Source organism: Molothrus aeneus, chromosome 6 (genome assembly GCF_037042795.1).
Source record: "Molothrus aeneus isolate 106 chromosome 6, BPBGC_Maene_1.0, whole genome shotgun sequence".
Taxonomy (NCBI): domain Eukaryota; kingdom Metazoa; phylum Chordata; class Aves; order Passeriformes; family Icteridae; genus Molothrus; species Molothrus aeneus.
Window position 1 is genome coordinate 9,596,005 of NC_089651.1, and position 23,867 is coordinate 9,619,871.

The following is a 23,867-nucleotide window of genomic DNA, read 5'->3' on the forward strand; positions in this document are numbered from 1 at the left end:
GCTGGGACAGGGGTGGGCAGGGACAAGTGTGCCAGGACATGCAGGAGCACAGGGAACCAGGGCAGCCCTCCCTGGAGCTGGGTGGAGCCCAGGTGTGGGGTGGAGGCTCAGCAAGCCCGGGCGTGTGGCCGGGCATCAAACAGGGCGCAGCCTCCTCCTCCTCCTTGCATGGAAACAGCACGGAATGCTGCTGCCCACTCCCACCCCAGAGAGGGGACCAAGGGACAAAGGCCAGCCTGGCTCCCATGCTCTGCATCCCTGTCCAGGTGTGGGGGTGATGGAGCAGATGGAAATCTCAGCCAAGACATTGATTTTAATTTTTTAAGAATAAAAAAAAGACCAAACCAAACAGACAAAAACTTCCTGAAAACAGCTTCCTACCTCATAATTTCACAGAAATTAGCTTGGAAATGTCATCTGCCCGTACCTGCTCCAGGCTCTGCCTGTCCCACCCCAGCCCAGCCCCCCCCGGCACGGGCAGTGCCAGCCTCAGGGCTCTGCCCCCCACCCACAGAATGTCCCCAGTGCCAGACCCCCCTCCCTCTGTGGGTCCTGGAAGGGGAACAGGAGGGTTTGGGCAGCCCCCGTGGGTTCTTAGCCCTCTCCAAAGCTCAGCTCCCCAGCCTGACATGGGGACGAGGTACTGGGTATTTCAGGGAGGGGCAGCGCAGGAAAGGAGCTGCAAAGCGATCCTGGATGTCACAATTCCACCTCCAGTGTCCCCGCCCTGGCACAGCCCTCCAGGACCCAGCAAAGCCCCCGGGACCCACCAGCACTAAGGAGTTAATGAATTCATTGCTGACTAAATTAGACCCTTAAGGACAAAACCACTGCCACCACCCTGGCCCTCCCCAGGGCTCCCCCTCCCCAGGAAAGCCACAGCGGGCGTGGGTGCCCCCCTGGTGGCATGGTGGCCGTGGTGGGAGGGGACAGGCAGGTGCCGGGGGTCAGGGGCTGCAGGCTGGGCTCGGCACTAATCCTTGGAGGGCTTCTTGCTGCGGGTGTTCCACATGCCGCGCTTGGAGTGGTAGTAGTGGTAAAAGTTCCTGAGGCGCAAGCGCTCCACCTCCAGCCCGCTCTGGAGCACCCTGCAGATGGAGGGATGGAGCTCAGGGATGGAGGGACAGGGCTCAGGGATGGATGGATAGAGGAATAGGGCTCAGGGATGGATGGATACAGGGAGAGGGTTCAGGGATGGATGGACAGGGGTCAGGGATGGATGAATAGAGGGATAGGGCTCAGGGGATGGATGGATGGATGGATGGATGGATGGATGGATGGATGGATGGATGGATGGATGGAAAGGGCTCAGGGATGGATGGACAGACAAGGATCAGGGATGGAGGGAGAGGGCTCCCTGCAGATGGAGGACAGAGGGATGCAGCTCAAGGGACAGAGGGATAAAGGGACAGGGCTCAGGGGATGGAGGAGGGAAGGGATGGGGCTCAAGAAATGGATGGACAGAGGGACAAAGCTCCGGATGGATGGACAGATGGACGTGGCCTTCCCAAAGGGAAGTTTTCCCCTCCACCACCCCATCATTGAGCCTCCAGCCAGCTTGATGGATGTGCCCAAATCCATGTGGCCAACCCTGATCCTGGGGGTTTAGGGGCTGCAGGACCCCAGGCTCACCTGTCCAGGAGCTCCCAGTCCTCCCCGCCCCAGCGGTCCCGGAATTCTTCCGTGTTCATCCCTCCCACACGGTCAAAGTCCGACTTGTAGATGCCGAAGAGGCCGAAGCCGTTCACCTCCCAGTAGCCTGGAGGGGGGGAGGAGCGATGAGGTGAGGGGTGGGGGCACCCCCAAATGCCCATCTCATCCCCTTTGTGTTCTCCCCACCACCTGGGAGCCACGGGGATTCCCCATCCCAACCCCTCTTCCCAGCCATCCCCATCTGTGCCAGCTCCTGCAGAGGTGCAGCAGGTGATGGCCTGGTTTTGGGGTGCTCCCAGCTGGAAAGGGGTCCCTGCTCACCGTTGGGCTCACGGGGGGAGCTGCCACAGCTCAGCCTCATGACAATGGGGGCGTAGGCCAGCTTTCCCTCCACGCAGTGCTTCCGGATGCTGTCCAGGATGTTGGCAGGGAAATGGATGTGCAGGTCACACAGGAACACGATGCTGTGCTCGTCCTGGGAGGGGACACACAAACACATGGGTCAGGGGAATCAGAAAGGAAGAGCCCCGGGAGAGGAGCCACAGGCAGAGCTGGTCCCTGTCCTCACTCACCTCCACCATGTCCACACCAGCCTGGAGCCCGGCAGAGCGCTCGAAATTCCCTGTGCGCCGCAGGTACTGGAACCTGGGGACAGAGACAGGGCAGGTAGCACTGGGGACAGACAGGGACAGCCAGGAGGGGACAGGAACCACCGGCATGGGGAAAGATGCCTTCCCAGGAAAGCCCAGGTGCTACAGCTCAAGCTGAGGGTCCCCCCATAGAGTCAAGTTTCTGCACCCCCAAATCCACATGGAAAAGTAGTTTAAACCCTCAAAAATGAGGAGGAGGGAGGGGCAGCGAGGCAGGGGCTGTGCAGGTGGGGAAGGAGCAGCAGGCTGTGTGAGCACCTGTCCCAGGCAGGGAGCCCCCCAGACCCCGAGGCTGCAGGTGGGAGTTACCGGGGCAGCCGGGCGTCCCGCAGGGCCTTCTCCACATCCATGTCCTCGCTGTCAAAGTCCACCAGGATGACGTTGAAGTTGGCGTCCCCCGTGGCCCCGTAGAGGCCGGCCATGTCCGATATGAACTGCTGCACCCAGCGGGCCTGGTTCTTCACTGCCGGAGACACATCCCTCAGGCTCACAGGGGGGACCCTCAGCACCTCCCCCCAGCCCAACCAACCCCTTCTGAGGAGAGGTGACACCACCCCCATCCTGCTGGAGGCTGCTGAGGGAGCAGCACAGACCCCGGAGAGCCGCGTCCTGCTGTCACCTACCCGGCACCACGAAGTGCACCATGACGTCCTGCCTCCAGCTGAGCCGCAGCGGCCGGCACAGCACAGATTTTCCGTAGAGGATGCTCCAGGCACTGGGCTGGGGCTCGGTGGCCCCCAGGGCCAGCCCGTCGGGGTTGGCCTCGGCGCTGTCGTCCTGCTTGCCCTGGTGCAGGAGGACGTAGACGTACTCGGAGAGCCGCACCGTGCGCTGGCCCCGCTCTGCCAGCTCCAGCTCCAGCAGGTACCGGTTCCCCCGTGCCGTGTCCCGCCGCTTCTCCACGTTGATGATCCTCAGGAGGGTGTAGATCCTGCCAGAAAAAGAGAAGCCTTGAAATCGCCGCCATCCTGAGCTCTGCTCCCCGCGATCCGGGACCCACCCCCTCAAATTCCCGCCGGTGTTCCCGCTCCCTCCGTACCCCCCATTCTTCTCGTTGAGCCTCTCCATGTACTGGGCCACCACGTCCACCACCTCGCTCTCGGCCAGCTGCAGGTTTCCCGACACGTTGCAGCGCAGGTCGTTCCAGTCAGAGCGCAGCAGCTCGAAGTCCACGGAGCTGACGCTGAACGTCCGCTGCCAGTTGATGGAGTCCTCCAGCCAGCCCTGCTGCAGCTCCCCCGCCTCATAGGAATAGTCCGACACCTCTTCCTCCTCATCCTCCTCCTCCTCCTGGCCCTTTCCCTCCTGCTGCTGCGATGCCGTGGTTTCTGACACCTTCAGAAAGGATGTCACCCTCGTCCCCTCGGAGCGGGTGGCCTCAGATGAGTTGTAGCCGGCAGTGGCTGCTGTCCTGCCCGGAGCAGGAGTCGTGTCCTCGTGGCTGAAGAGCCCCTCGGTCCCCAGGGCCAGGAGGCCGGGCAGCACCCGCTGCTTGGGCGGCCGCTCCCACCTCCTGCCGCTCTTCCGCCTGGCAGGGTCCCTCTCCCTGGAGATGTTGCCCAGGAGCCAGGGGCTCCGGCGGCCGGGGAGGGCCCGGAGCTTGCTGGGGGCGATGGGATGCTTCTGTGGGGTCCTGGAGCGGAGGTGGACTCTCCTCACAAGCTTTGGATACAGGAAAATGCCGGGGAAGGCCGGCTCCTGGGCCGGGGCTTTGCGCTTCCCGGGCTGCAGCCGGGTCACGTAGACCTTCTCCTGGCTTTTCCGGGGCTTCTTGTCCTCGCTGGGAGCTGCTGGCCTGCTGGGACCCGGCGTTTTGGCTTTGCCACCAAAGATGGGCACGGAGAGGTGGGGCTGGAGGCCCAGGTGCTTTGGAGACGCTGCCGGCAGCCCCAGCTCATCCTCCTCACCCTCGTCCTGGGGCAGCCAACGGAGCGCCCGGCGCGGGCCCCGCTCCGGCGTGGGATCCCCCTGGAGGGCGGCCGGAGGGCTGGGGGTGCCCCACGTGCCCCCTAGCTGCCCAGGGGTGCCCCACGTGCCCCCCAGCTGCCCAGGGGTGCCCGGCCCGGCCTGTGCCCGGCCCCGCTGCCGGCGGAAGCTGTAATAGTCCAGGTCATCTCCGTAAGCCCCGGTGACAGGCGCGAGATCCTTCCCTTTGGCTCTGGGTGCCGGCCCAAAGCTCCGCTCCTTGGCCTCATGAGGGGCGTCTGTGGGCTCAGGGCTGTCCACTCCTTCCTCTTCCTCCTCCTCGTCCTCCAGGAAATCTAGGGAGCGAAGGCAGAGATCAATGCTCTGAGGCAGAGCCTGATCCCAGCAGGAGAGGAACCTGAGAGTGGCTGAGGTGAGGGAGCAGAGCTGGGGCACCAGGGGATGCCCACCAGGGCTGGCAGCTCCAGTTGCTGCCATTTATCCCCACCTCAAATCTCAGCACCAATCCCCCTTCATCCAGGAGCAAACCCGACCTGCCAGAGCTTTACCAGGCTGCAAATTGATCAAGGCAGGTTCTGAACAGCCTCTGGCTCCCCAGGAGCACCCCCAGGCTCCATGGACACCCCTAGACTCCACACTGGGTCTGGTTCCTGCTGCCCACTGCCAAGGCCAACCCAAGAGATGTTGGAGGGAGAGCAAATCCCAATCCAGTGTCCTGCTTCCCACACCCCACATCACTCTGTTGTCATGCCGAGCAGGATGCTCTGAGGGATGCTGCTCTGCACAGCCCAGCCCTCCTGCAGCCTCTGGCACGGCTGGAGTGACTCCAATGAGCCACAGCTCCGAGGGGATGAGCTGCCAGCAGCGGGGATGCCGGGAGCTCGGCCCCGTGCCCAGCCATGCCTCACTGTGACTCACTGTCAGGGCCAAGGAAGAGAAACGCTCGCTGCCGCGGATCCTCCTCCTCCTCATCCATCTTCATGTACTTGTAGAACCCAAACCTGGGGATGGAGAGGGAGGGTGAGGGCCTGGGAGAAGGGAGGAGTGAGGAGGTTCCCAAATCCAGGAACGCTGCCAGCACTCAAGCTGCTGCATGCCCGGGAGATGGGGAAAGAGCCAGCCTGGGGTGGCCCTCCCATGGGAGACAGGGACACGTAGCTGAGGATGCATCATCTCAGCACTGCTGACATCAGCCCCCTCTGCACAGCACCCCAAAATCCCAGCCCCTAGTACCTACTTTTCCAGGTAGAGGGGGGACTCCCTGTAGAAGCACTTGTTCTCCGTCTCCATGTGAGTGAGGCGTGTGAAGTCGTTGGGATACACGAACGAGAGGTAGACCTGAGGGGTAAATGGTGCCGTGCCACCCCGAGGCGTTGGGGACCCGAGGCCACCACCAACACCAAAGTGACCCCCAGGACTTCAAACACAGGGATTTAACCCCAACTCTCCCAGGCTGAGCTGTGCAAGCTCAGCCCGACCCTCCAGCAAGGGATGCTTCCTGCTGGATTTTACCCAGGTAGGAACATCCCTGCCCTGGGCTCTGCCACGTGCCCATGGGAGCGTGGCCCTGTCCCCAGGGAGACACTTACGAACTGCAGGCCCTGGTAGCGGGCGATGGGGAAATCCTTCACCACGTAGGTGGGGCTGTAGGCACAGGGCACCAGCACGTTCTCCACGCGGGACGCCTCGATGGCAGGGGCTGTGGAGAAGCCCAGAGCATCCCAACGTGTTCCCACACACCCCAGCAAAGAGGCCTCTGCTCAAGAGATGGGCAGAGGCTGGCAGGGATGACCCAGGTGCCCACAGCAGCCCTTTTCCTCCCCCAAACCCCACCAGGGATCAGCATGGATGCATCCTCGGGCACTCACTGAGGAAGAAGGTGTCCCTGGGGTCAGCCTTGAGCATGTCAGCCCCGTGCTCGTCCTGCTGGGCCTCCCAGAGGTGGCTCCCACTGTGGCTGGCCAAGGTCTGTGGGATGTGCTCCACATGGTTCATCTTCAGGGACGACTCATCTGCAGGACAGGGCCGGGCTGAGCCCCCAGGAACAGCCTCCAAGGGGGCCTTTCCCAACCCCTCCTGCTCCCAGGGAAAGCAATGTTGCCCTCCCAGCCATCTCAGAGACCCTGTGACTAATCAGCCTAATGATTATTGCATCCACTAATGAGGACAGGACAAAGGCACAGCTGATCTTAGCCAGGCCTCCTGCTCCAATTACCACAGCCTCAAAAAGGAGGGGATGCTCAGGGCTGTAACTCCCAAGGACACGCAGGGGTTAAACCTTGGATGTCCTTCCTGCAGGTACCTGCAACACGAGGTGGTTTGCCTCCTACCAGGCATGAGGGTGGCATGTCACCCTTGGCCACCAATCAGCCCCCAGGAGGTCACCCTGCTCCTGTCACCTCAGCCATGCTCCCATGGGTGCTCCCTTCCCTGCTGCAGAGCCACAGGGAAGCAGGATCCCCCTTCCCAAGCCCCAGATTCTTCTTCTTGTGGCAGGGAAAGGCTTCCCAAATGTGTCCCTGCAGCTGGCTGGGGTTGGGCTGAAGCCCCTGGAAAAGTCCAGAAGGAGGGAGGAAGGAGGAAAGGAAGGAGGGAAGGAGGAAAGGAAGGAGGAAAGGAAGGAGGAAAGGAAGGAGGAAAGGAAGGAGGAAAGGAAGGAGGAAAGGAAGGAGGAAAGGAAGGAGGAAAGGAAGGAGGAAAGGAAGGAGGAAAGGAAGGAGGAAAGGAAGGAGGAAAGGAAGGAGGAAAGGAAGGAGGAAAGGAAGGAGGAAAGGAAGGGGGAAAGGAAGGGGGAAAGGAAGGGGGAAAGGAAGGGGGAAGGAAAGGGGAGCTCTGCCTGCTGCTGGCAGCCCCCAGCAGGGAGGGGCTCCCCAGGGCTGACATGGCTTTGCCCTGGGTGCTGCTGGGTCAGAGGGAGCCGGGAAGCAGGAAGGAGAAGCAGGAAGAGCCGGTGCTGAGGGACAGGGATTTATCTGCACATCATCCATCTCATGGGCACCTGCATCAGCACCACTGGCACCCCTCATCCCTCTTGTCCCCAGGGATGCTGCCTGCTGCCTGCCCCCTCCTGCTTATCGACACCTCCCAGAGCAGGAGTGATGGCCGCTCCCGCTCCGTGCGGAGCGCCGGGGCAGGGCCCATCCATCACAGCCTTCCCTGCTGCCAGGGCAGGGGCAGGAAGCAGAAGATCTATAGATTTAATTAAACCCTCTGCCATCCATCCCCGCTTCCACGACAGCTCCTCGTAACTCAGGGCAAGGCCCCGGAGCCAGAGGGGTCTTGGCAGGCAGGACGAGGCTGGAGCACCAGCAGAGCTGGGCTTCCACGCTGTGCTGATTCCACATCCCATTTTTAGCAGCATCTCATCTTGCTCCCAGCATCAATCGTACCTGCTGCAGCCCCTGCAGCCCTCCTTACACCAGGCAGAAATCCAGTGGGGGGATTCAGAGGCTGAGATGTCCCCCCAGGACCCAATTTCCTGAGGGGTTCTGCTTTCCTTCCCATCTCTCCCAGCACGTGCAGCCCCTGGAGAGCCTGCTGGCTGTGGCACCTGGCCCTTACCTGTGTACAGCGAGATGTAGGAGGAGTCAATCACCTCAAACTTCAGGCTGGGGAGGAAAACTCGCCACTGGGAAAAAAATAAAAGCAGATGGGGAATGAGCAGGGGGGTAGCAGGGGTCAGGATGCAGCTGCCCAACCCCAGCACCCCAGGATGGGTCCTCCCTGTGCACAGGTCCCAGAAACTTCCCTGCAGAAGAGGAGCAAGAGAGAGGGCTGATCCTGCCCCATTTCCCACAGGGTTTGTGATTAAGAGGGATCTCTGCAGGGTTGGAGAGGGAAAGGCTCCTGTGGGTAGGAAACAGGCTCATGCTGGTTCCCTCTGGGACTGTCACAAGTCCTGTGACCAAAGGGCTCCTTTCCTCACTCCAGTGCTTTATAAAGAAGAGTTTGCCTTGATTTAAGAGGGTCCCCAGAGCTGCCTGCCCTGATTTAACTCCAGCATTTTAAAAGCCAGTCTAGAGCCCTTGTCGGGACAAGCCCTTCAATGCCCCCGGGGCGAGACACATCAGGGTCCTGCTTTTGTTGTGGATGCTGTTGTTGTCTCTCTCTTCACAGCTGAGAGGTTTTTCTGCAAGGCTGAAAGGCTTCACTCCCTCCCTCCAGCAAAAACATCCCATCTCAGAAACATCTCCCCCATCTATTTTGCTTTCCCCACTATTTGTTTTTGCCCAAAGAAACGAAGATCTTATCGGGATAGAGGGGATGGGGAGGAGAGAGGGAGGGAGGGAGGCAGCCAGCGAGGAAGGGGTGTAGCTAGCCTCCCTGATGCTTTCCTGGCACCAGTTTTATTCCAGTGATTAATGAGTTCTTGGGAGAAAGGAAACCTTTGCTAACGAGCCAACAACTTGCCCTCAGCCAGCCTGAGCCTCTGACACACGCTCCAGGCTTTGCCAGGGCTGTGCTGCCAAGGCAGGCAAGTTCAGATTCGAAACCCATGGTAATTCCAAGGGGGAAAAAGAAGAAAACAGGGAATGGCTCCATCGTCAGGGCCACCTCTCTCTCACTGCTGGGATGCAGCCTGCAAGGTGGGACCTGCCTGTCTGGGCTCTTCCTGCCCATGGGATTCCATGGCAGGACCACCAGCAGGAAAGGAGAACAGCACTCCATGCATCCCAGTGCTGGAATGACCAGGGAAACAGTGACACTGACTTGTCCCCACTGGCAGCTGTGGGACAGGGAAACCTGGCTTTGCTCCAGGATAAAACCCTTGGGGACACACATGGGAAAAGCCCTGGCACTGGCTCTCTGGTCCTGGAAGGAGCCTGGCATGGGGGGGTGGGCATTTACTCACCCCAACCTCCACGTGGTCCGAGCCCCGGTCATCCTGCTTGTGCAGCAGCTCAAAGTAGTAACGTCGGGAGGACATGAGGCTGCAGGGGAGGGGACACAGCTGTCAGAGCCCAGGGCCAGCCTGGGAATGCCTCCCTTCCTGCCCACGGGTGGGTAAAACCTTCCTGAGGCAAGGAAACAGGGAGCTGGGGAGGGTGTCTGCTCCCCATCCCACTGCTGAGGGCATTTGTGGGATTGGGGGGACATTGTGACGTCTCTGTCCTCATCTCATCACCCGCCCCTTCTAACCATGGATCTGGGGTCCAGCCCAGCCCCACGTCCCTTTTGGGAAAGGACCACGGCCCAGGGAGGTCAGAGGCAGCACCTGCACGTCCCAGACTTCATCCCCACGGGATGATCCCCACGGACACACTCACCGCAGGGGCTTGGACACCTGCGAGCTGAACTTGGTGAACTCCCCCGGCGCCGTCCACTCGGTGCCCAGCTGGGAAGGAAGGAGGAGCGTGAGAGCAGCAGGACACCACACCAAAGCCCACCAGCTCCCCGTTACAGGAATTAAACCCAGGGAAATCCAGGGATAAATATTAAATCTCCTGGTCTTTGCCAGCTCCAACCAAGAAGGGACCAAGGGGCTCCTTTGGAAGCCAAGCCAGGCCTGGCCAGGGAGGGGAGCAGGCTGAAACAGCCTGGCATTCCCAAAGGAGCAGAGAGGCAGGAGAGCTGCCCCCAGCACAGGCACACGTGGATCCCTGCCCCTGGAGCAGGGCAAGGCAGAGGTGATGCCATACCTTGCCCACAAATGCAGCCAGTCGGGAATTGGAGGGACTGTCGTCAGAGCTGAGCCAGAACTCTGAGTTGTCATCTGATGCCACAGAAAACTGGAAATCCCCTGCAGAGAGCCATGGAGAGGGTCACCATGAGGGACACGGGGACTCTTGTGGTGTGGGATTGATCCTACTGCCTCGTGGTGAGATGGGGAACAGGGATGGGGCCACCCCAGACCTCATATCATGGCTCTGTCCTGGATGGGATCAGGGCTTTGCCTCCCTTCAAAGCCACAGGAAAAAGGGGCTTTGCTCCAGAAGGACCCTCCTACCCAGGAGCCAGGATTTGGGGACCATCTCCAAGAGCCTTTCTGTGCTCCTGTGGCCAGGAAGGGGAAGGACACAGCGTCTCCACATTGCTGCGTGGGGGAAAAGGCCACGCTCCATCACTCACCATCCTTGAAGGGATGGATGTAGCCAAAAATCCTCAGCCCGTAGTTCTTCCACTTGGGAGACACAGCCAGCTTCTTCACCGTGGTGCGGGTCTGCCGAGGAGACGGGCATGGATCACCTCCTCCATGGATCACCTCCTCCATGGTACCCCAGCCTCCCACACCCACAGGGGGGGCCCCATCACCACCCACCTCTCCTCCAGCTGGGAATCACCTCCTCAAGCCAAGCCCTGCAAGCCAAGCTCCTGAGGAGGAGCAGTGGGCACCCAGGGAGGGACGTGTGGACCCTCCCACCAACCCCCGAGCTCCTGTCCCGGGACTCACATGGGGGAAGAGCGGGAAGTGGAGATTCTTCCTCAGGTGCCTCACGGCCCCGCCACACCAGTCCTCGAAGACGTGCAGGTTTGCCTTCCCTTTGTACTGTGGGAGAGGAGAGGGGGCTGAGTGGGGCTCCTCCTCCTCCCCCATGCCCTCCCAGGGCACTGCCCACACCCACCTGCTCGTTCCAGGGCAAGGCCTGCTTGGTCAGGTTGAGTTTGGGATGGGCGCTGGCTCGGCTGGAGCGCTGCTGGCCTCTGGAAAACCAGGCATCCACGTCCTGCCCGTCGCTCTGTGGAGGCACAGAGGGACAGAAGGGATGGGTGATCAGGGCCAGCACGTCCTGTGCTTGTGGGATGTCTCTGTGCACCCATGGCACAGGCTGCCCAGAGAAGCTGTGGCTGTCCCATCCCTGGAAAAGCTCAAGGCCAGGTTGGACAGGGCTCGGAGCAACCTGGGCTAGCCAAAGGTGTCCTTGCCCATGGCAGGGGCTGGAACTGGATGGGCTTTAAGATCCCTTCCAACCCCAAACCATTCCAGGATTCCACGATCTAAACACCTCATTCTGAGCCTTGCCTAACCAAGGCAAAAGATTTCACGGCTCAGGGCAAAGGAAAGCAGGAGGAGGCACAAAAATATTGGCAAGGTGTCCCAGGCAGCAGTTTCAAAATGTTCCAGCTAAACTTGTTTCCCTTCCTCTGCCAAAACTGCTCCAAAACAGTGAGTTTTCTGTTCATCCAAAACGTTTGGCCAGTCTTGGGGGCTGCTGGAATTTTGGGCTCTTTTTCTAAAAGCACAGAGGTAGCAGGATGCCTCTCCACTCCCCCTCTTCCTTTAAAGGGGATTAGGTTAATCCCATTGCTTGTATCTCATAATTTAGAGATTAAGTGAGCATTTACCTGCCTCCAGCTCGCTGATGGGTGACAAGGAAGAGCCAGGTATTTCTGGGGCCCCTCCAGAGCATTCCCCTCTTCCTCAGCTTCCCCAGAGCATCATCCCACTCTTCCTCCACACCCCAGGGCAGGCACACGGCACTGTCACCACAGCACAGCCCATTTGGATGCACAGTGCCAGGGAAATAATTAGCAAACTGCCTAAACAAACTCATTAGAGCCCCAGAGGAGGGAGCAGTGCCCTTGGAAGACCTCACGAGGAGGGAGGGTTTTGTGCCAGGCTCACTGGAAGGATTCTCCCTCCTCTCAGGAAAAGCCAGGATGCAATTCCTGCTGTGCCCTCTGTCCTTACCCAGCACCAGCCTGTGCCTCCTTTGTCCATCTGTCCCTTATTTCTGAGGAGTTGGGATAGGGCAGGGAATTCCCTGTGGCTTCCCCCTTCCTCCATCCCACCTGGCTGCCCTGCTAGGAGGCCTCTTGGTGACAACAGGCTGGACAGGGACAGCAGGGCCTTCAACAGGGGCTTGGTGACCTGCTGGACAGGGCACAGCAGGGTGTCCCGTGGCTACAATTCCAAGTGCCTCCTGCTTGGAGGCTCCACCTGGGGTTTAGTGGCTCTCCAGTCCAGGACAGAGCAGAACACACAAGAGCAGGTGGCTTTGCCCAGAACAGCAGGAATTGCAGAGCGGATGAAGCTGGGCCATGCCCAGGGAAGCTGTGGCAGGGCACATGGAGCACAGTGTGGGATATGGGGGGGGGGGGATATCCCACCCCGTTTCAATGGGATTTTAGAGGGTTTATCCATGGGGAGAGCTGCTGGGCAGAACCTGAGGCTCTGATGCACCCCTAAACCCTTGGATCCCCTCAGCTGGACGAGACCCGGAGCACTCTGCCCTCAGTGACCTCCCCAGGCCCCTCCTGCCCCGTTACCATGGGATCTTCCTCGCGGCTCTCGCTGGAATCCTCGGCTTTCCTGCGCCGTGCCGGGGCCGCCGGCCGCCTCCCGGGATCCGTCACCTCCCCCGGCCTCTCTCCATCTGCCAGGGAGCAGAGTGGGGTCACAGCACAGCCCCCCACCCTGCACCTCTCCTGGGGGCACCCCTGTCCCCAGCACCGGGAAAGGGAGGTGCTGGCACTGGGGGACAGGGACATGGAAAGGGGGCCCTGGCTGCAATTCTCCTCATTCCATTTGCACTAAGCAGCTTTGCAGCAGCTCATCAGCAGCAGGTTTAATTACACCCCCCACAGCTCCCAGCCCTTTACATAAGAGATACTGGGATGAGCTTCTGGGGTCTTGCTCCCCTTCCATCCTCAGGGATGCATCCCTGCTTCCTGCCCCTCCAAATCCCAGCTCTCCCGAACCATTCAACAGCTCTGCCAAGAGCACACCAGCCCCAAACTCCCCAGACACCATCCCCTCAAACCATGTTCCTCTTCAAAATCACACTCACATCAAAATCTTGTTCCCAGACCCATCAGCTTCGTTAATGTGCTGAGTTAATTATCCCCAACTTCTGACTCCCCTCTGCAGCTCCTTTTCCTTGGGCAGGCAATTTTAAACTACACCCACTTCCCCCAAAACAACACTGCAGACCTGGAAAATGTTACTCTGGGGGGGACATCCTCTTTTTCTGCCAGCCCCAAAACCCAGGGGGATCCACAGCTCAATCCAGAGTCCAGGGAAGCTCGAGGCAATGCTTGGAGAGGTGGGTGTCCAAGAACCACCTCCACAAACACCTGAGGCTCCCCAAAAACCAGCAATGAGGGGGAGCCCCAGGTGTGCTGAGCAGTGACCCCCCCACCATGGGAATTGCAGGAAAGGGCTCAAGGACCCATTCCCAAGGGTATGGAAAGATGTCCCTGTGCCTCCACACCCTCCTTCCCACCCCCAGCAAGTCCTGGGGGCTCCCACTCCCCAGAATGGAACAGCCTCAGTGACTGCCAGGGCCAGGGAGGGGCTGGGGGTGCCCAGAGCCCCCCGCCTCCCACACCATTGGTATTCCAGCGGCCGCGCAGCCGGCGTCTCCTTGGAGATGGCAGCACAAATCCCATCCCCACGGCAGGGACAGGAAATTAAGCTCTAAAGCCCCTTCTTCTGCTCCCAGCCATTCTTCAGCCCCTGGCAGCCCCAGCTGGCTCCTGGCAGCTCCCCAGGCTGCTCCCTCCCCTCGCCCAGCCTCCTTCCTGCAGCCATCCTTCCCTCTTCCCGGGGCAGGAGGGTGATGGGAGCAGCGGCACACACAGACAGTGGCATTCCCACATTCCCAGTGCTCTGATCTGAGCATCCATCACGGCCAGGAGGAGCTCAGCGCCCCCAGGGGACCTGCCCAGGGCTGGGAGTGGCTCTGTGGTACCCACTCAGGGAGTCTCTCCCAGCCTTGGAGGAGATAAACCTGACTCCAGTGGGATCCTGTGGGATTTGCCATGGACAGAATTCCCTGGATGGCAACCTGAGCCAGCAGCATCCCTGGGATGGCTGGATGTGGCCATCCTGCTTCACTCTCCTCCATGTCAGGACTGTGAACTGGTGGGAGATTCTTTAGGTAAAAACCAGGAATAAATCCAAGCTGGGCAGGCTCATCCTTGGAGCTCTCAGGTCCCAGAGCCACGAGCCCCCTGCTTGCTCCCCATCCCTTCCAAGGGGCTCCCACATCCAGGGAGGAGCAAAAGCACCAGCAACGCTCCAGAAAAGGCTTCTGGGCTTCCCTGGCAATTTAAATATTGGAAAGTGGCTTCTGGTCAGGCTGGGGGGACCTGGGAACTGGTGCCACAGGGATAAGAGGTGGGGATGGGCAGTGCCTGGTGCCAACGAGCATCCTTGCTCCCAAAAATCCCGACTTCCTCGGTCCCAACCACAGCCCTGCGGGAGGAGCAGCTCAGAGGCAGGAGAAGAAGAGGAAGAAGGATTCCAGCTCCTCCCAGCATCCCAGCAGGATGCAGAGCAGCACTGCTGTGTCCATTCCCTCGGCCAGCCTCCCTCAAGGACCAGAGAGGGCAGGACAGGGACAGGGGAAGCTCTGAGGACAAGCAGGGACCACTGCCAGTGGGCTGGGGATGCTCAGGGAAGGGAGGGAAGCAGTCAAAGCTCTTCCCTGGAGCGACACTGATGCTTTGGGAGCAGCGAGGAGGGGGCAGGAAGCACAAACCATGGCACAAAGCAGCTCTGAGTCACAGCAGCCTCCAGACAGGGAGCCAGGATCCTCATCCTGGGGAGGAGGCCACGGATACCAGGGACCCAGGCAGGGCACGGAGCGATGCCTCCCACGGGAGAAGCGTATCCCGTTATCCCGGCCCTGTAACTCCGTTGGGAAGCACAGAGAGCCTTTCACATCCCACCTCCCTCCTCCTCCTCCCCAGCTCCAAACACAGCTCCTTTCTTCCAGGCCGGGGTTTCTCCTGGACCTTTTCCAAGCCCTGCGATGTGGAGGGGGGGAAGTGACATTTAAACCCCGACACAGCTGCAGCAGAGGTGGTGGCAGCAGAGGTGGTGGCGGTGCCTTCCTTAAACCCAAAGGTTCCATTCCCAAAATCTCCCCCTCGGGGCAGGAGCATCCCTGCAGGAGCCTCCTAACGAGATGTTGAGTAATTACAGTTAGCCAGAAAGGAATCAATACCAGAAATCCCCCTGTCAGTGCCACAGAAACACAGGACAGAACCCCCTGACAGAGGGTGGTGGCACGGGCTGGGTGACAGCCGGTGACACCAATGGGGATGAGGGAAATGGGGTTTGTGACCACCCTGGACACCCCTGCCCTGCCTCCCCCAGGCACTGCTGTCACTGCCTTGCAGAGGGAACTGGAGCAGCCAGGGGGGATTTCTGCTGCCTCCCCCATTCCCGTGCTGCTGTTTTCCCACTCCGTGGCTGCGCTCTCAGCTGGAGCCATGGAAATCGATGCGGAATCGCTCTGGCTGCTGATGGAGCTGCCATGAGAGCACTCCAGCTGACAAACACCCACCAGGAGAGGCAGCCCCAACACTTCCACGCTCATAATCAGCATCTCAAATCCTTCCCAGGATTGGACAGCTCCCAGACTCCCTGACTGTGCACCCAGTGCCCCTCAGCCCCACCTGCTCCAGCCCCAGGGAGAGCTGGAGCAGCTCCCACGAGAGCCTGCTCCATCCCAACAGGGATGATGCTCAACTCACAGCCCCCAGCACAAAGATTTGGCTTTCTGGGATGCAGCCTCTGGAGAAGGTCACGGTGAAATGCTGGGAATTTTAGGGTGCATTTCACCCCAGAAACTTTCCAGCCTCTGAGCTCCACATTGCCTGTGGGGTCACCATCCCAGTTCCAGCCTCCCAGCCTCTTCCAGCAGCTGGCTCCCAGCTGGCTCCTCACCCAGCCAGAATCCCTGTGTCCTGCCAGTGCCAAGGCCACTGACACCCCAGGAGGCTGCTCAGCCCTTCCAAAGGAGCAGCTCTGGAGGGCCCCAGCTGCAGGCACAGGGAAGGGATGGAGGGGAGATCCAGGGCAGATTCCAAACACCAACACAAAGAGCTCCTGGTGCTTGGGAAAAGCCATCCCTCACCTCCCCTGGTTCCAAGGGATAGTTTTGGGGACCCTCCCAGTGCCAAGGGGGCCGGGTCACAGCCAGGCTGGGGACAGGTGCCACCCTGGGGTGCCACTTGTGCCTCTGAAGAGCCACATTTTTGATTCTGAAAAGCCCAAAACAGGCAGGTGCCAAAGTTTTCCCATTGGGCATCCCAGAGGAGCAGAGAATGAAGCCTGGGGCTGTCCAGGAAGGGATTCCCATGTGGAAAAAAGACCCCAGTGACACCCAAACCAGCCTTTCCCAGCAGGGATAGGAGAATGGGGTGATGCCAGCAGAAGAAAGAGCAGCTCCCAGCCCAGTCCCAAATCCCACTGCCCTTCATCTTCAAAGGGCTCTCTCATCCCCTTCCCTACCTGCTCCTGGCATCCCTGACAGAAAGGATGAGCCCCACAGCAGCTGCAGCATTCCAGGCTCCCAATTAAAATCAAAGGATCTGCAGAGATGGATCCCAGAGGGACACATTACCCCAAACCTTCTCCCTCCTGCTCTCCCCAAAGACGGGAGGCAGAAGAGCCAAGGACAGGACCACGGAGCATCCATCCCGCTGCTGCCTCAGGATCAGGGGGTTTGGGAGCCCTCTGGACCATGGCAGAGGGGTGACCCAGGCCATGCCATGTCCAGCAGGCAGAGAGAGCCCACTCCATCCCTGACCTGGCTTTAGCCCCCTTGAGCACCCATCCCGTGCTGCCCCAATCCCCCAAAACCTCACTCCAGGCTAAACCCCAGCAAACCCCAAGCCCCAAATCCCCTCTGCCAGCCACTTCAGGGCGCTATTACCTTTTTCTCCCAGTTCTTTTTTCCTTTTCCATCCTTTCCCCACCTGGCACATCCCCGTTTCCACCCCATTGCCTCAGCGGGTTTCCAGCCGGGAGAGCTGGAAATGGCCTCATTATTTCCACTGAGGAATCCTGTGCTCAATTAGCCAGAGAAGGGTAATTATCTACTTGGAGAAGATGAGGAAAAGGGGGGGGGGGGGGTGTTTTATCAGGGACCAGCCCAGCTCCCAGCCCAGCCCCTGGATGCTCCAGGTGTCACCAATGGCTGGGAGATGGGGAGCCCTGGGATAATCCCACTGGGATAATGCTCCCAACCCCACCTGGCTGGGTCTCCTCCACTTTACCCCCCCCCAAAAACCGCCTAAAATCCTCATGCCCTGCACCTGCAGCCTTCAGAGCATCCAGCTACTCACTGACATCCTGTTTAATGAGTAATTAACCTTTTTCCTTGTTAATTAACTGGGCAGCACCCCTGGCACAGACAGACAGGTCCTGGCTCATGGTGGCCAAATCCAAAAGTCATCTCCAAGCTCCTTTTGGTGCACAGACCCTTGGGGTGATGCTCTTCCCCTAAACCCTTGCAACAAGGTTTTTTCCTCAATATGGTTTATTTTCTATGACCTATTTGGGATTTTTTGTTTTGTTTTTTTTTTCACTCCGTTCCATGTTTTTCCACCTAGAACACTCCCTGCCTCTCCCACTCCGGCAGCAGCAGGATGAGGGTCCATCTGTGCATGGCCAAACCCTTCCCCAACCTCCATGCAACCCCTTTCCACCACCTCATGTCCAAAAAGGGTGAATGGGACCTAAACTCTGCCTTTCCCACACCTTCACCCGGGTTTTAGGACCCCACTGGAAAATCCCAGTGCAAGGAGCATCCCAGCTGTGTCCAGCTTTCCCTGGAGAATCCCCCACCTCAGCCAGGGAAGGTGCCTGTGTTCCCCACAACAAGGGGCAACATTTTCCCCTCCCAATGTACTTTCCCATCTCTCTCCCCACCTCCCAGAGACCCCGTTCTCCCCTCATTCCCACTTTGCAGCCATTGCACCCCCTCCCTCCCACAGCAAAACCTCTAGAGCATCCTGAGAGCCGGCCGGGATGCAGGGCACGCAGGGACAGCAGGGATGGGCACCTGGGAGCATCCCTGTGCATCCTGCCGCCAGCAAAACCGCGGCTCGCCCCTCACACCCGCGGGGACCCCGATCCATGGTGTTCCCAGGATGGGGACAGCGATCCCAAGCCAGGGTCCGGCCAGAGGCCACCCAGACACGGCCGTCCCGAACAGCAGCGGGGCCAGGGGGAAGCACCTCGGGATGGTGGTGGGAATACAGGGAAACCCCTCCCCGGGAACACCGGGAAAACCGCCCCGGGAGCCCCGGGCAGACCCTGCGGCTCTCCCGGCACGGAGGATCCCGCAGGGAGCCGGCAGCCCCCGCTGCCCCCCCTCCCTCCCTCCCAGCCTCATTTCCTGCCTCGCTCATTCCCATTATCCCGATTTCACCGTAAGGCCCAAAATTTTGCAGGCTCATGCTGCTGCTCCGCTCGGAAACTTTGGGTTTTCCAGCCGGGAGGCTTTGCCAACCCCCGGGACCGCTGGGACCCCCTCGGGAAAGGCTTTCCCTCCTTTCACAGGCGCCACATCCCGGCCCCTTGGCGATTTTTAGGACAAATTTTTTAGGCGAGGTCGGCCCCAGCGAGAACGCCACGGCTCAAGTTTCACCCGGCAAATATCGCGAGCGGCTTTGTGCCTCCCCGGGCTGCCCAGGCACATCTGGCCCGGAAAAACCGGGAGCGGCTGGACACGAACCGAGCCTCGGGGCACCTGTCCCTCCGGAGCATCCCGGAATCCATCCCGGAATCCATCCCGGGCGCTACCCGAGGGAGGGAGGCAGAAAAATGGAATTTTGGTTTTTTGGGGTTTTTTTTGCAGTAGAGAAATACAGGCTGAGAAAGTGATGGGATGGGATGGGGAGGGTTGGGAACGTTGGGAAGGGATGGGAGAGAAGAGATTGTCCCTTCCAGCAGGGCGAGCGCCTATAAATGGCCTCTTTGTCATCTCAGCCAAGGCAGCGGGTGGAAAAATGAGGACGGAGCGGCTCGAGGGGGGACAATGAATGTCCCGGTCGGTTTGGGGGCCCTCCTGGGTGTCCCCTCCTCCCGAAGGTCCAACGCCGGGGCGCGGAGCCCACGGAGGGATCCCGCTCGCCCCAAACCCACGCGAGTGATGCGGGACAGAAGCGCAGCGCTGCAAAGGAGGGGTGCTCCGGGTCCCCAGCGCGGCAGGGGGACCCTCAAACCCCTCGGGGACCCCCGAACCCCAGGTGCTCAGAGAGCACAGTGCGGGGGGAGCCCCGGCGCTCCCTGGGGACCCCCAAACCCCAGATGCTCCGGTACCCCGGAGTGGCGGGGGAGACCCACCATCCCTTGGGGATCCCCAAAGCCCCCCGAGGCCCCGCTCTGAGGGCTGCCGGGGACCCCCTCGCCCCCGTTACCTTTGCCGTAGGTGAAGGGGAGGCGCAGGGCGCGGCCCTGGCGCACCAGGCTGATGTGCAGGTAGGTGAACCAGGCGGCCGAGGTGAGCAGCGCCAGCAGCAGCAGCAGCTTCAGCTGCTTCCGGAGCTTCTTCACCGGGAGCCGCGGCATCCTGCCGCCCGCATCGCCCCCGCCGCCGCCAACGCCGCCGCCACCACCGCCGGGCTAACCCCGGCCCATGGGGCCCCCCGCCCGTCCAGCCCGCGCGCTCCGGGCCGGCCGCGGGGCGGCTGCGGCTCGTGGGGCCGGGGCTCGGTGCGGGGCTCGGCGGCCCCGGGCCCGCCGGTGCATCGCCCCCCCGCGCCGCGCCCGCGGGGGGAATGAATGAGCGGGCGCTGCGCGCGGCCACGCCCCCGACCAGGAGCGACGGCCCTGCTGGCCAATCGCAGCGCGCCCGCCGCGGGCTCTCTACCAATGGGCGCGCCGCGAGGGCGGGGTCTGCGGAGGCGCCGCGCGTCTCCACGCCAACGGTCCGGCAGCCCCACGGGGCGCCGCGGGCGCGACCATAAGGGGTGCGGGGGAGAACAGAGCCACCGGGGCTGCCCCCGACCCTGCGCGGCGGGAGAGCGGGGCGGCAGCGAGGCGAAACCGAACGGGGTATCCGCGTCGAGGGGTCGAAGGGGTCGGCGCGATTAGTGACGCAGGCCTCGGCGGGGTCGCCCCCCGACTCCCCCCCGGGGCGTGGATGGTACGTTCCCGCCCGTCAGTGGCGGGGGCTGCAGCGCCCGGGCCGGTCCGCAGGGGGGCGCTACCCGCAGGCACGGACCCCACCGGGATCATCCCGGGAAGATGAGTGCGGGCATCCCCGGGATCAGGGGCGGGATCCCGGGATCATCCCGGGAAGATGAGTGCGGGCATCCCCGGGAGCATCCCCCCGCTGGGTGTGGGGATCCCATGGGGGGCAGCGACCCCCCCGACTCCCACTCGCTGCGAGTCCCACGGGGGCTGGATCCCCAGATCCTCCCTGCTGGGCGCCGGGATCGCCAGGATCCCCCCGGCTGGATGCAGAGACCCCGGGGTCACGGCTCTGTGCCCTCTGCTCAGCCCGGCCGCAGCTCGGTGCCCCGATCTGCGGGCTGGTTCTCCCCCCTGCAGCTCAGGGCTGGAAAATAACGGGACTTTTTCCCTTCTCTGCACTCCCACAGGTTGAGGCAGCGTCCCCGCCCTGCTGCGGCTCAGGCTAGGGGTGAAAGCACGGTAGAAATCGGTCATTAAAGGAAGAAACACACTCACGACTGGGGAAACTAGAGGGCACCAATGCCCTGGGCTGCGATTCCAAGAAACCAAATCCCAATTTCCAGGGCGGGGCCATGCTCGTTCGGTTTATTTAATCGGAAACACTCCCGGAGTTGCCAGGAAAAGTTTCCAGGACAACGTATCCTGCGGATTCCGGCGCATTAACACAGCCCAAGCACACCGCGAAGCCTGAGAGCGGGATTCCTTTAAGGGCGTGCAGCCCGAGCTTTCCAGGGATCCCAAATGGCATCCCCAAAAAGTGGCACCCCCTGGCTTCAAGCCTGTGTTTGTGGGAGATGGAGGTGGGCTTGGGGCTCCAGCAGGATTTGGGGATTTCCCAGGGATTAGGGACGGAGAAAGAGTGGGAAAGAAGGGAAAATAAAAAGGGGATAATGAAGGGGCCAAGGGAAAAAAGGGGAAATGAAGGGGGCAAAGAAAGGGGGGAAAGTGAGGAAAAAAAGAAAGGTGAAGGAATGAACAGGGTGAGGAAAGAAGCAGGCAAAGAAGGGACAAAACAGGGGAAAAGGGAAGAAAGGGACAACACAGGTGGCAAAAAAAAAGAAGGGAAAGAATGGAATAAAGGATGAAGGTAGGATGGGGGCAAAAAAGGTGACAAGGAAAGGGACACTGAGACAAGGGGGTAAAGAAAGAAAAGGGAAAGCAAACGGTGAAGCAAAAAGTGGGCAAAGAACAGGTAAAGGCGGAGATAAGAAAGGAAGCCGGCAATAAAGGGGCAACAAAAGAAGCAGGAAAATGAGTAAAGAGAAGGATTAAGCAAGGAACGAGGAAAGGTGGCCCGGGGTTTCCCCGGCGCCGAGGAGGAGTCTCCTGTGCCCTTACAGGGGCGTCCGGAGGGGCGGTCTATTCCCGCTCCGTCCGAAATCTCGAGGAAACGAAACCGCCGGCGCTGCGCCCGCCCCGCGGCGCCTCCACCTCCCGGAGCACCACGCGTTCACCAGGTGCCGCCACAGCTGTCCCCGGGCCCGAGCCATGCAGTCGCCACTTCCGCCCTACGAGGTGCTGCCGACCGAGGTGAGCATGGAGGAGATGCCCCGGAGCACCACGGTGATGGTGGAGGAGACGCAGCAGCCGCCGCCGCCCCGGGACCACCTGGTGTGGTCCCTGTTCACCACCCTGTACGGGAACTTCTGCTGCCTCGGCCTCCTGGCGTTCGTCTTCTCCGTCAAGGTGGGGAGCCCGGGGGGACACCGCGAGTGGGGGCGGCCGCGGGGACACCCACCGAGTCCCGGAGCTCAGGGACACCCACCGAGCCCCCAGCCCGGGACGCCCCATGGACCCCACTGAGCTCCCGGTCCCAGGGTGACCCGTGGGCCCCACAAACCCCAGACCAGAGGGTGCCCCAGGGACCCCACAGAGTCCCCTCTTCATGGAGCACTGACCCCAGGGAGTCCCGGCTGGGAGCTCTGCAGACGGCCGGGCTTTGGGGCAGGGAGGGCAGTGGGCACCTCAGGGTACCCCCGGTGTTTTGGGGAGGGTGCAGCCCGGTCTGGCGCTTCCAGGACCTCTCTCACAGCTCTGAGCGCCTCGGGACACCCCCAACACCACCGCCCCTGACTCTGCCTCTGCCTGCCCCCAGTCCAGGGACCGCAAAGTGCTGGGTGACTACAGCGGGGCCCTGAGCTACGGCTCCACGGCCAAGTACCTGAACATCACAGCCCTGGTGATCAACATCTTCATTGTCATCATTGTCATTGTCTTCGTCTCCCTGGCCATCGCCGGGGTCTTCAGCCACCGCCAATCCTACGGGTAGAGCTACAGCCCCACTTAAGTGCCCTCCTTGCCCGCGGGTTGTGCTTCCCTCCCCGGCGCCAGCCCGGGGCTGGAGCCACAATCCATGACAATCCATGACAATCCACGACAATCCACCAATCCACGTGCCTCACCCGGAGCCTGCTGCTCTCCTGTCCCTCGTCCCTCCCCACTCGGAGCTTTTGTGGTGGCTGCCCTGGCTGGAGCCGTCTGGGGATGGACACGGCTCCCCAAGAGAGCAGCTGAGCACCCCAACCCTGCCACAGCCTGCTTGGAGCCCCAGCTGCCTCCAAAAACAGTTCTGAGGAGAAGTGCCCAGTTCAGAGAAACCCTGCTCCCCTGAAATAAAAGTTTCTTTCACTTTTGCCGTGTCTTGGTTTTGTATCATTGAGGATGTGGTTTGGGGCTTGTTCTACAGCAGCTTGGCAGGATGAGAAACAGGGTCAGCCCGTGGGATGTGCCTGGGGGAGGTGGTGTTTGAGGGTCCCCAGGACCAGGGGAGAGATGAGAATCTTGACTCCATATTTCAGAAGGCTGGGTTAATTATTTTATTATAAATATTATATTAAAAGAAAATTATATACTAAAACTATACAAAAAGAGAAAGGAGACATCAGAAGGCCAGCAAGGAAAGGAATGATAACAAAATCTTGTGACTGACCAGAGACACAACACAGCTAGACCTGTGACTGGTCATCAAGTAAAAACAATCAAACGTGAGACCAATCAAAGATGCACCTGCCACATTCCACAGCAGCAGATAATTATTGTTTACATTTCTTTTCTGAGGCTTCTCAGGAGAAAAATCCTAGCAAAAGGATTTTCATAAAATGTGTCAGTGACACCCGAGGGAGGTGGAAACCGTCCCCCATCACGGAGACTCTGCTCAGGGGACACCCCAGGCACCCTGAACCCGGATCCTGCATCCGCACGGGCAGTGAAGCTCTTGGAAGGGTCACACCGAGGGTGAGGGTGGAACCTGATCCCTGCTGGGTGTCACCAGGAGCACCCCCGTCCTCTCCAGCCCTCAGGACGGGCTGGCAGCAAGCAGAGCTGAGGACAAGGTGGCTTTGGGGGGGCAGGATGTGCAAAGGGCTTGAGCAGGATGAGCTGGAATGGGACTGAGCAGGGTCAGCAGGGCTGGAGAGGCTCCCAGAGGGAAGGGGCCAGTGTGTTCTGTGCCTCCATCCCCAGTCACCCCACCGGGGCTGGATTGCCCATCTCCCCCTGCAGCCAGGGGAGCTGGGATCCTCTGTGGGATGCTCACAGCCCCCATCCCACGTGCCTGGGGCCCGGTTTGCCTGGGCACAGCTGCCCATCTGCCCGCAGCAGGAAGCAGGGGATGAATTCCGTGTCTCACCCGGCTGGCATGCGCATCCTCCACTTTCACTGTCGAGCTCATCCCAGCCCGGCAGCTCCCTCGCCTTTGTGCTCCGGATTCCCTCCTCATCCCGCAGGGGAGGGAACTGCGGCCAGAGGGAGCCACACCAACA

At 60.7% G+C, this 23,867-nt stretch overlaps 2 protein-coding genes across 3 annotated transcripts; one reads left to right on the forward strand and one right to left on the reverse strand.

The window, feature by feature from the left end:
* Nucleotides 1-295: 295 nt before the first annotated feature.
* On the reverse strand, nt 296-19,513 carry B4GALNT4 (beta-1,4-N-acetyl-galactosaminyltransferase 4). Its single transcript, XM_066552231.1, has 20 exons — nt 19,329-19,513; nt 12,438-12,544; nt 10,793-10,906; nt 10,621-10,716; nt 10,299-10,389; nt 9,869-9,969; nt 9,497-9,564; nt 9,082-9,160; nt 7,791-7,857; nt 6,098-6,241; nt 5,819-5,928; nt 5,467-5,567; nt 5,148-5,230; nt 3,343-4,564; nt 2,927-3,234; nt 2,613-2,766; nt 2,226-2,298; nt 1,975-2,128; nt 1,633-1,759; nt 296-1,088 (listed from the first exon to the last, which is right to left on the reverse strand). The coding sequence occupies exons 1-20, from the start codon at nt 19,477-19,479 to the stop codon at nt 974-976; spliced, it is 3,465 nt and encodes a 1,154-aa protein (XP_066408328.1). The 5' UTR covers nt 19,480-19,513; the 3' UTR covers nt 296-973.
* A 1,319-nt stretch (nt 19,514-20,832) lies between these two features.
* On the forward strand, nt 20,833-22,739 carry LOC136557941 (interferon-induced transmembrane protein 1-like). Of its 2 annotated transcripts, XM_066552165.1 has the most exons (3): nt 20,833-20,906; nt 21,447-21,792; nt 22,202-22,739. In XM_066552165.1, exons 1-3 carry the CDS (start codon nt 20,848-20,850, stop codon nt 22,373-22,375), a joined length of 579 nt encoding a protein of 192 aa, XP_066408262.1. In that variant the 5' UTR covers nt 20,833-20,847; the 3' UTR covers nt 22,376-22,739. The 2 variants fall into 2 exon arrangements, with proteins under 2 accessions (XP_066408262.1, XP_066408263.1); XM_066552166.1 differs by lacking the exon at nt 20,833-20,906 and having other exon boundaries at nt 21,503-21,792.
* Nucleotides 22,740-23,867: the final 1,128 nt, after the last annotated feature.

Bases quoted from the DNA above. Each gene is read 5' to 3' on its own strand.
- LOC136557941 (XM_066552165.1), top strand. From the start codon at position 20,848: ATGGCATCCCCAAAAAGTGGCACCCCCTGGCTTCAAGCCTGTGTTTGT. The intron at 20,907-21,446 runs GTGGGCTTGGGG...GTGCCCTTACAG, and splicing joins TGTGTTTGTGGGAGATGGAG to GGGCGTCCGGAGGGGCGGTC. The intron at 21,793-22,201 runs GTGGGGAGCCCG...GCCTGCCCCCAG, and splicing joins CGTTCGTCTTCTCCGTCAAG to TCCAGGGACCGCAAAGTGCT.
- B4GALNT4 (XM_066552231.1), bottom strand. From the start codon at position 19,479: ATGCCGCGGCTCCCGGTGAAGAAGCTCCGGAAGCAGCTGAAGCTGCTG. The intron at 5,929-6,097 runs GTGAGTGCCCGA...GCTTCTCCACAG, and splicing joins CAGGGACACCTTCTTCCTCA to CCCCTGCCATCGAGGCGTCC. The intron at 2,299-2,612 runs GTAACTCCCACC...CTCTGTCCCCAG, and splicing joins CGGGACGCCCGGCTGCCCCG to GTTCCAGTACCTGCGGCGCA.